Source organism: Alosa pseudoharengus, unplaced genomic scaffold (assembly GCF_046254945.1).
Source record: "Alosa pseudoharengus isolate Yale_2024_CS ecotype anadromous, Long Island Sound unplaced genomic scaffold, YU_APseudo_1.1 YU_APseudo_1.1_scf_13, whole genome shotgun sequence".
In the NCBI taxonomy this organism is placed as follows: Eukaryota; Metazoa; Chordata; class Actinopteri; order Clupeiformes; family Clupeidae; genus Alosa; species Alosa pseudoharengus.
Genome location: NW_027468598.1, coordinates 38,565,311 through 38,577,212, shown reverse-complemented (window position 1 = coordinate 38,577,212; position 11,902 = coordinate 38,565,311). Strand labels below are relative to the sequence as shown.

The 11,902-nt window shown below is 40.8% G+C and overlaps 1 protein-coding gene across 1 annotated transcript in view; it reads left to right on the top strand.

The window, feature by feature from the left end:
• folr (folate receptor) overlaps positions 1-3,169 on the top strand; it is an 8,927-nt gene extending 5,758 nt beyond the window's left edge. Inside the window, exons 4-6 of the mRNA XM_076281790.1 lie at positions 1,731-1,866; positions 2,632-2,731; positions 2,989-3,169. Of these exons, the coding sequence (XP_076137905.1) occupies positions 1,731-1,866; positions 2,632-2,731; positions 2,989-3,169 (417 nt within the window). The remainder of the gene's footprint in view (positions 1-1,730; positions 1,867-2,631; positions 2,732-2,988) is intronic.
• Positions 3,170-11,902: the final 8,733 nt, after the last annotated feature.

Here is an 11,902-nt window from a genome sequence, read left to right as displayed (position 1 = left end):
CACTTTAAATACACACATACACACACACACATCTTACTCACTTTAAATACACACACACACACATCTTACTCACTTTAAATACACACACACACACATCTTACTCACTTTAAATACACACACACACACACATCTTACTCACTTTAAATACACACATCTTACTCACTTTAAATACACACATACACACACACACATCTTACTCACTTTAAATACACACATACACACACACACATCTTACTCACTTTAAATACACACATACACACACACACATCTTACTCACTTTAAATACACACATACACACAAACACACATCTTACTCACTTTAAATACACACATACACACACACACATCTTACTCACTTTAAATACACACATACACACACACACATCTTACTCACTTTAAATACAAACATACACACACACACATCTTACTCACTTTAAATACACACATACACACACATCTTACTCACTTTAAATACACACATACACACACATCTTACTCACTTTAAATACAAACATACACACACACACATCTTACTCACTTTAAATACACACATACACACATCTTACTCACTTTAAATACACACATACACACACACACATCTTACTCACTTTAAATACACACATACACACACATCTTACTCACTTTAAATACACACATACACACACACACATCTTACTCACTTTAAATACACACATACACACACACATCTTACTCACTTTAAATACACAAATACACACACACACACACATCTTACTCACTTTAAACACACACACACATCTTACTCACTTTAAACACACACACACACACACACACACACACACACATCTTACTCACTTTAAACACACACACACACACACACATCTTACTCACTTTAAATACACAAATATACACACATCTTACTCACTTTAAATACATACATAGACACACATCTTACTCGCTTTAAACACACACACACACATGAGTGTGTCTGTCACATGAGCTCTTAACCTATGTCTTCATATGTTCATACATTCAACCACTGAGGGGCAATGTTTCCCAATAATTACTGTAACACACACAAACACATTTATTCACTTAGACACTTTGTATTTTATTGTTTCCAAACTTACATATGTCAATGTGACAATGTGTGATTACATTGTCCCTGGAACAATTTGGGGTTAGGTGCTCAAGGGCACAATGGTGGAAGTTTGGAATTGAACCCACAACTTTTCAGCCTACTGCATGCTATCCCAGCTCCTTAACCACTAAACTACCACAGCCCTTAACACACACACACACACACACACACACACACACACACACACACACACACACACACACACACACACACACACACACACACACACACCTTACTCATTTTAATACATGCACACGAACACTCACACACACACTGGTACTAGGTTAGCTGGTGTTCAGCTGGCGTAAATGTTGTGTTGGCACATGCAGGTTGACCAGTCGTGGTGTAAATGTTGCGTTGGCACATGCAGGTTGACCAGTCGTGGTGTAATTGTTGCGTTGGCACATGCAGGTTGACCAGTCGTGGTGTAAATGTTGCGTTGGCACATGCAGGTTGACCAGTCGATGTTGCGTTGGCACATGCAGGTTGACCAGTCGATGTTGCGTTGGCACAGGTTGACCAGTCGATGTTTTGCGTTGGCACAGGTTGACCAGTCGTGGTGTAAATGTTGCGTTGGCACAGGTTGACCAGTGGATGTTGCGTTGGCACAGGTTGACCAGTCGTGGCGTAAGGAGCGGATCGTGGACGTGCCCCTGTGCCTGGAAGACTGTGAGTCCTGGTACTCCGACTGCCAAGACAGCCTCACCTGCAAAGAGAACTGGCACATAGGCTGGGACTGGAGCTCAGGTTTATAACACACACACACACACACACACACAGTCACAGACACACACACACACACACAGTCACAGACACACACACACACTCACACACACACACACACACACACACACACTCACACATAGACACACACACAAACACACACACACACACACATAAACACACAGACACACATACAAACACACACGCACACAAACACACAGACACACACACACACTCATACTTTACTAGTGAAGACTACCAGTCTTCTCTTTTCCTGTCCTAACTTTCTCTCTCTCTCCATCTCGTTCTGTCCATCCGTCCCCTCGTTTTCAACACACTTCTCTCTCTTCTCATCCCCTCATTTTCAACACACTTCTCTCTCCCTCTCTCTCTCCATCCCCTCGTTTCCTACACTTCTCTCTCTCTCTCCATCCCCTCGTTTCCTACACACTTCTCTCCCTCTCTCTCTTCTCATCCCCTCGTTTCCTACACACTTCTCTCTCTCTCTTCTCATCCCCTCATTTCCTATACACTTCTTACTCCCTCTCTCTTCTCATCCCCTCGTTTCCTACACACTTCTCTCCCTCCCCCTCTCTCTCCATCCCCTCGTTTCCTACACACTTCTCTCTCTCTCTCTCTCCATCCCCTCGTTTCCTACACTCTTCTCTCTCTCCATCCCCTCGTTTCCTACACTCTTCTCTCTCTCCATCCCCTCATTTTCAACACTCTTCTCTCTCTCTCTCTCTCCATCCCCTTGTTTCCTACACTCTTCTCTCTCTCTCTCTGCAGGAACTAACCAGTGCCCCAGCGGTGCCAAGTGCCAAACGTTTGCTGAAGTTTTCAAATCAGCGAAGACCATGTGTGAGGTCATCTGGTCTAACTCTTACAGGTATTACCAGAGAGGGTGGAAGTGTGTGTGTGTGTGTGTGTGTGTGTGTGTGTTTGAATGAATACTGTGTTCATATGCATGGGCCTGCAGACATACTATGTGTATGTGATGTGTGCGTGTATGCGTGTGTGCATGTTCATGTGTTTGTGTGTAAACTGTAAATGAAAACTGTGTTTCTGTTTGTCAACCAATATTGTATGCGTGTGTGTGTGTGTGTGTGTTTTTGTGTGTGTGTGTGTGTGTGTGTGTGTGTGTAGGTACACCACTCTGAAGAAGGACAGTGGTCGCTGCATGCAGTTGTGGTTTGAGGGCCCCACCAACCCAAACCTGGAAGTGGCACGCTATTACCTCAACAACGCCACCCCTCAGGCTGTTGGCATGGCAACCACCCTCCTCCTGCCTCTCCTCGGCCTACTGCACGTTGCATCCATAGCATGAGCGAGAGAGAGAGAGAGAGAGAGAGAGAGAGAGGAGAGAGAGAGAGAGAGAGAGAGAGAGAGAGAAGAGAGAGACAGAGAGAAGAGAGAGAGAGAAAAGAGAGAGAGAGAGAGAGAGAGAAGAGAGAGAGAGAGGGAGAAAAGGAAACTGAGAGAGAAAAAGGGATAAAGAAAGAAACAGAGAGGGGGGGTGTTGGGAAGACAATGGAGGGAGAGAAGGAGAGAATAAAGTGTCGACCAAGAAGTTGTGTCTTTGAGTGTCTTTGTTTTCTTTCAGAAGTTGTGTCCTTGGAGTTTTCTTTCATTCTTTTGTAGCGTGTCACAAAACATTGAACTCCTGCATAGAGAAAAGCCGGCGTTTAAATGGCCAATTAACTAATTACTTCCGCTGACACCGGCGAAGTCTAAACACCCAAAACGGGCACACGGCCCCTACCTGGCAGACATTTAAAGCAAACATCATGACATCAAAAATTACCATAGGACACCCCAAAAACACATGATCAAATATTAAGCAGCATTCCTAGTGTGCAAAGGAACGCGCCCAACACATTGAATACGCCCAAATAATAACTCATGAAATTGACATAACATACATCACTAATTACAGTTTTTTTCAACTGCTTACACACTAAATCTTTGCTTGTCACACAATTTTCTAAACATGTCCTCCAAACATCATAACCCGACACCAAATCTGCAAAACCATACACTAATTCTCAGTGTTTGACTCAGTTTTCAATTGACTAAAACACATTTTGCAAAACACCACACACAATTTTCTACCTAACACACAAAAATCTAACAGGAAGTAACTTGATTTCGTTCTTCAAACACAACCCATCAAAATGCCACACTAAATCACCAGTGCTTCACTCTTTCTCTTCACATGTGCAAACACTCTTTACTTATAGACCCTTTCAATCTGCTCCTAGAGGATTTCCGGTTGAAATATTCAGAACCAATGCAGATACTTTGAAAATAGAGAAAATACAGTAATCGGACTTTAGCTTACAGTAATGTTCTACAAAAAGTTGACTTTATGTAAAATTTGTCTTTTTACTCTATTTTTGTTTGTCCCCATGTTACAGTACCATTAGCTCAATACATTTTTCTGTGCCTCCAGAAATGCCTTAGGAACGCTTACTGTAGAATTGTTTGTTTCTGCAGTTGAAAGGGTCTATAGGCCTATGAATACATACTGTACACGACCCCCCCCCCCCACACACACACACACACACACTTGTCTTTAGAAAAAAACAAAATCAGTGTTTTCGAAACTCCTTGTACATCTGGTGGTCACTGTATTCTTCTTTGCTTTTTTTCTTGTTTGCTGTAAAATACTGTATTCACAACAGCAAATTATTTGGGAAAAATCACTATTTTTGGTTTCAATATTGCTTGCATTTTTACTCTGTATTTCAACTTCTCTTTGTTGATACCGTAACTTTCACTCTTGTATAGAAATACATATAGAAAGCCTAAGACAGAAGAGCTTTAGGTTTTGAGCAACAGTGTGTACATGATGTATCCAAAATGTCATATTATGACAAAAGTGTTTGTAATGTGAGGCGAATGTTTGCTTTAAACATGTGTTTTTGACATTTTGAATGTTGTGTGTCATTTTGCTGGAGATTTGGGGCATTTTGCATTTTGTGTGAGCAGTTGTGGGTTTTGTGTGTGGAGTTTTGAAAAATAGACACAGAGTTTTGAAAACGTGTGTAAACAATTGTAAAAAACTGTAAATAATAATCAAAGAATCATAGTGTGATGTGCTGCTGAGGCGGCACATCGTCACACTCTGTAGGAGGTCATACAATAAATGAATTTATTATATTTATGTATATATTTATTATACGGCTTTTCACAATGCAAGTAGAACGCTCCATTGATTTGAATGGGATTTCCCAAAGTTCTAGCAGTCATTATTTTCGTCTAAGGACCTGGAAATAATGACCACCGTCAATGGCAACGGATTTGTATTCAAAGGTGAAGGCAGACGGTTGATCAGCTGTGTTCTAAAGAATGTTTAATTCAAGTTCAGCGTGTGTTGCAAACTATTTGGTTCTCAGCAAAGCCCTAACGAAACGGTAACAAATAAATGCAAAGAGAGGTAAAGGAGGCGTTCTGCACATGGAGAGTATTCAATTTGACAGTGGTTTTTCCTGCCCTGTTGAAGTGTTCTTTAGCACAGTGGTTCTTCCTAGTGGTTCTTCCTGGCCCTGTTGAAGTGTTCTTTAGCACAATGGTTCTTCTTGGTCCTGTTGAAGTGTTCTTCAGCACAGTGGTTCTTTCTGGCCCTGTTGAAGTGTTCTTTAGCACAATGGTTCTTCTTGGTCCTGTTGAAGTGTTCTTCAGCACAGTGGTTCTTTCTGGCCCTGTTGAAGTGTTCTTCAGCACAGTGGTTCTCAAAGACGGATGTGTGATCCATAGCCAAGAGGTGTGCATTATTATCATTAATATTATTATTATTATTATTAATTAGCTTGAGTTTTATCATTTAATAAAATCATATGTATACAAATGATGATCCTTTTCACCAATAAAACATGCCATTTCTTTCTGTTTGCACCCACCCACATTGACTTTTAACTTTAATGTTTTAATCAATATAATCAGACGGGTCACAAAGAAACATTTTGTTGCTTCAACCATTAGAGATGTAATATATCTTTTGCCGCTATGTTTTTGGTACTTTTTTGGTACTCTGATAGTTTGAATGTTTTCCTTAAAGATGCTAGTAACTAAAATACAAGGATCCAAAATCTAATAACCCAAATATAAGATTGGCACATGATGCAGTGTTTCCCACAGAATTGAATTCCATTTGTGGTGGCTGGTTTGCAGAATTAACTTGAATACAACAGTTTTTAACAATTAGCACAATGTGGTTATGATGCTAACCAGATTTAAGCACAATTTAGTACAACCTGGAAAATCATTGTGTGGTGGTCAAAGTTGATATTGTGTTGGGCCGCCAAAAATAAGTCAATGTATGGGAAACACATGCTTTAGTAGTTGCACATTTCGAAACATTGTAAACAATGAGCGAACCTGAAGACACTGTATGTGAAACGCGTTGTTCGCTCTGAATAAAATTGAGTAAAAGTCAACAGTGTGCGGTAGAGCTATCTTATTTTTGCTATTTAGGTATGTTCCTGCAGCAGTGTGCGGTAGAGCGATCTTATTTTGCTATTTAGGTGTATGTTCCTGCAATCTACCTGCACCTAACCAGGCTGTGCGTGGATCTTGGTTTCATTTGGAATTGTAAACAATTGTTAGCATCAGACTGTGCATTGTCTTGTCACACTGTTGGTAGGCTACTTAATTAAGCAATGTTCTACTATTTTATTAGCTCACATAGGCATGAGTTGCAAGCAGGGATGGATTACTGCACGGGCCTACCGGGCCCAGGCCCAGGGGCCCAAGGGGTCAGGGGGCCCTGAAGCCCAAGCCTTTGCATGGAATCATTGCCTCAATATCAACAAATCAGAATGTAGGCTATATGAATCTGATTGAATTTAGTATTGGCCACCCCAAATATGCACCAGAATACAGGAAATCACATCAAACAAATAAAAAATTTGCTGGGGGAGGACCCCCAAACCCCCCCTCCCATATACGACAATAAGTGGGGGGCCCTTTATACATCTGGGCCCAGAGGCCCAAAAGTTCATAATCCGCCCATGGTTGCAAGGGTAGGGATGGAGTATTTGCCATGGGATGGGGTATTATCTTTGCGGAGAGAATGTGCAGCGGTCATATTTTGTAACGCTATGGGGTACATATGAAATAGTTTGCCAGCCTTTTTTCCACTAGATGGCAGAAATGGGCCTCCATAAGTGATAATGAATAATTGCAATGCGGCTGTGGTTGTTAAAAGGGAACTTAATTATTTCAAATTAATAAACCTGTTTAGAAATCATTTGGATGGTTAAATTACCTGTTCTGGTGAAAATGTGACATTCCCCACTCCCTCTAACGTCCCCAGGCGGAAAACCAACCTTGCAACTTTGGGACTACCGTCCCGGTAAGAGAAATGAGCAACAAGAAACTTGTTTTAAATCGTGTTTCTTACCTTGTAACATCAACATTGTTCTGCCGAACTTATGCTAAAAGTTTCAGTAGCTTGTAAACAAATCCATGTGGTTTATCGTTACCATTTTCCTTCCAAACTGCAGTTTGAAATAGCATAATGCACAACTTCTCCAGCAGAGGGGGAAATATAGCTAATCCTGCCAAGTGTCCTTTTAACAAAGCAGTATACTGTATGACATACTGTCTGGGGTGTGAAATGGTGATTCATGTGGAAATTGTTCTTTCTTACATCAGATTATGTAAGTTTCATATGCATAGACCTGTTAGAATTGCTATTTAACCCTTAACCCTCTAGGCGCCACAGGCGACTATAGTCGACAAGATGCGGTACTGAATAAAACGGCCGATTTAGTCAAATAGGGTGTCATATTTCGTTCGACCTCCCCTCCACTAGATGGCAGACATGTCATACGTCATCCCCGAGTCCGAAAAAGGGCACGATTTAAACAAAACTTTCACGCTACAGCTGCAGTGAATCAGTGCGTGAAATACCGGAGCTAGTGTGCGTGTGAGCCACTTTGTCAGAGCGATATTGTCAACGTCAGCGAGTATTTGCATTAGATTATCGTCTATGGCATCAAAAAAGTTTACCTGAAATGAAGTGTTGGGTCTTCTATTCGCGGACCCTGATTCTGAAGGGGAATATCTGCCTTCAGAAAATGACGGTGATTCGTTTAGTGAGGCTTCAGATGCGTCCCTGCCTTGCAATGATGCAGCTGGAGAAAGTGAGAGTTTACTCCATAGTTTAGCTTACACCAAGCACAAACGTTGAATCGTTTGCCCAATGTCACTGGTGGGAATAATGTTTCACGGGAGTGTTCATCGGGAAGTTAGCAGGGTGTTAGTGGTGTGGCAAACGAGGCTGGAGGTAGCCTAATGATAGCGCTAGCTTCTGTCTTCTGAACGTGTGCCTCTCCACAATCGCGGCGACAGTAACGTGGTGGAGCCTTTGTCTAATGCCATTGGGTATGTTAGACGAGGTCGAAGTGCTCATAGGACAGTTAGTGGGGAACGTAGTGGCAGTGTGGGGAGTCGCAATGAGAATGACAGTAGGCCTAGTCCGAGCTGCGCAAATTCTCTCCACTCGGTGCGCGCGAGGCAGATCTGGCCATGCTGCTCGCATGGTGGAGGTGGTGACACGCTCTCTCCCTCTCCCTCTCCCACACACACACACACACACACACATTAGGTCATGCATAGTCTATCACAAGATGATGGGAATGCCGGCCCTGTATGGATAGGGATAGGGAGTCATTATCTCTACAGCAAAAGGCCTGCTACATAAAAAAAAAATGTCAGCCATTTATTAGTAATGATTTACACTGTTGATTTGCTATCTATTTCCCTGATCATTTAGGACATACACTATGTGTTCCTTTTTGTGTGTTCATGTCCTTGTGATGTGTGTGTCTTTGTCAGCTAAGAAAAAAAAAACAAAAAAACATCAACAAAAACAACAAAAAGAAAAAAAATACTAACATTGTCTCTTGTCTTGTCTCGTCATCTCACTCCTGATCTGTGCCTTGCCGTGGCAAATGAGCTTTTGAACTAAACAGGTCTTGTCTACTTGTGTTTGTGTGTCATCTGAATAATATATATGTGCCCTATACATGGAATCAGAGTGCCTACTGTATATAGTAAATGGAAAATCTCTACAGCAAAAGGCCAGTCTACCGCTACATGCTTTTGGTTTGTTACTGCCATTTATTAGTAATGATTTACACAGTTTGTTCACTACTTACTATTTACCTGAGCATTCAGTATTGTGCAATATAGCATACAGAAGGTGAGGGACATTTTGGGGGGAAAGAAGTGGTGCATTTTATCATTCAAACATGCAACTTTTCATGAAAATTCTATAATCCAAGATGGCCGCCACCATATGACGTCATAATATGCAAATTAGATATAAACATTTAATCTCTACATAAACTTTGGGTCATCCTTAATATTTCTCTAATTTACAGAAAGTCTCTATCTCTTATCACTTTTTAGATATAGCCTTTTGAAATGAAGATGTCAAAATTGATCGTTTCGGAAAAAAACCTCTGGCGCCTAAAGGGTTAACCCTTAAAGGTGTGGGTTTTGAACATTCTAACATAAGATTCCGTTCTGCAACAATGGAAGGTTTTAAAATTCTATGTTGAATTCAGTGGACCCAGATATTCTTTAGAACGTTCATTTTCCAAACATTCGGTATGACGGTACACCTTTAAGGGCTAAACATGTACTTTTGAAGAAGTGGCAGAGACGCTGTGTATGGCAAGCCGATTGAGCATTTATTCTGATATCTTGATATCAGGCATAATTGTCATGTACATGTAAGCCATTTTTGTCAACTAGTTAACTAGTGAGCCATGTTTGTGTGAACTAGTTAACTAGTGAGAGCCAGAAATGTCTACTAGTTAACTAGTAAAGGCCAAAATGCATACCAGTCAGCTAGTTGAAGGCTTTTGGGTCTCACTAGTTAACTAGTGACAGCCAAAAATGTGCACATGTTTACTAGTGAAGGCAAAACACCTCACTAGTTAACTAGTTGCAGTAGGTCAATGTCACTAGTTAACTAGTGAACCATAAATGGCTTACTAGCTAGCTAGGTGATGGCAGCAGGCTCACTAGTTAACTAGTTGATGCATCATTTGTCCAAACTAGTTAACTAGTGAGGTCATAAATGTATACTAGTAAACTAGTTAAAGACAAAATTCACACTAGTCAACTAGTGGCGCAGAATTCAAATTAGGAGGCGGAGAATTCTGGAAATTGAGGCTTTCTATTGGCTCCCTATGTCCAAATAGAACATGACAACCAATCACAGTGCAGAATTTCACGAAATCCCACCCACAACATTTGCATGTGGCACACAAGTTAACATGCTGGCCAAAGGAACTCTAGCTAGAACTCTAGGCAGAACTGCTCACTAGTTAACTAGTGAAGACACAAATGCCCACTAGTTAACTAGTGAGGTCTAAAAAGTGTCACTAGTTTACTAGTGTGCATCAAAACACCCACTAGTGAACTAGTCATGGCAATTTCCATTCGACTAGTTAACTAGTGAGGTGCAAAAAGTGTCACTAGTTTACTAGTGTGCCCCAAAATGCCCACTAGTTAACTAGTGAAGGCCATTGCAGCCCCACTAGTTAACTAGTGAGATGCCAAAACGCTCACTTGTTAACATGTAAAGGCCAAAATGCCCACTAGTTTACTAGTGAGGGTGTTGTGGGCCTTACTAGTTAACTAGTGGCATGCATATTTTGTTAACTAGTTAACTAGTTACACCTAAAAACACAAACAAGCTGACCGTTTTTGTCCACTAGTTAACTAGCGGAGCAATTTAAGTCTCACTAGTTTTCATGTGTGGCAGTAAAGCAGCTCACTAGTTAACTAGTGCGCACAAGACACACACTAGTGGCTGTTTTTGGAGCTATCTAGTTCACTAGTAATGCAAAAGGTACTCTTACTAGTTAACTAGTGACACATTGGCCTTCACTAGTTAACTAGTTGACATGTTTGGCCTTACTAGTTTACTAGTAATGGAACAGGACATGCTTACTAGTTAACTAGTGAGCATATCTGCATTATTAATGCCTTTTAGCTTATAGAGGGCATTTTGAGCCTTACATGTTAACTAGTGAGGACAAAACACTGTCCATAATGAACTAGCAGGAGAAAATGCCATTCTCACTAGTAAACTAGTGGAATTTGAATAAATAATTCTAGTAACTAGAACTAGTTAACTTGTGGGACGTAACAATAACTAGTGTGCAATGTCGCACTTGCATGCAAATGAAGAAGGCGGAACAAGGATTTTGATTGGTCCATTTAGGACTCAGAAACCTAGAAAACATGGCTGACTTCGTCCAGGCTGTTCTAAGAGCAAACTTTTATAAACTAAGATCGTTTGAGCATAAAAATATGTTTTTAATACAATGTCTAGTGACAAAGTTATGGTGTATTGCTGTAATCTTCGTTCAGTTAATGTGTACAATCTTAATTTTTCAGTTATTAGTCTGAAAATCGCGATAAAACTGGAGGCATTTGTATATGGTTGCCTAGCAACAAAACATTTCAGTGATTGATGATAGCATTGCTGATGTGGCAAGACTAGCTCAAGTGATTAAGCAGCAGGAGATCATGTGGGAGACCAGGGTTCAATTCCTTAAAAGTGCATGAAGTTTTTATCTTGATCTTTGAGCTTTCAATTACTTTTGAAACCATGTGCAGTTAATGTGTACAATCTTTTGTTTTTCGGTTATTAATCAGAAAAGTGCAACTGAAATGGATGCATTTATGTCTGTGGTTGCCTAGCAACAATAAACAAAGAATAATATTAAAATCGATCCCTTGAATCTTTGGTGTGGATCACTAAGAGCTCACTTGTTAAAGCATGGGGTTTCCCTTTTATTATTAAAAAGCATTTTGACAGAATGTGAGATACTGCATACTGCAGGCTCTGCTTTACTATCTATACTGAGGTACCGTTGCAGAGCAGTGTGTCACTTTAGCCACTAGGGGCACCCATCAGGACCTGATCGCGAGGCTATGAACAGTAAATTTACATTTAGACTGGGTGGGATTCTTACATAATACCCAATAGGAGTCTTCTACCCACCCTCTCATTAGAATTTGCATAATAGCC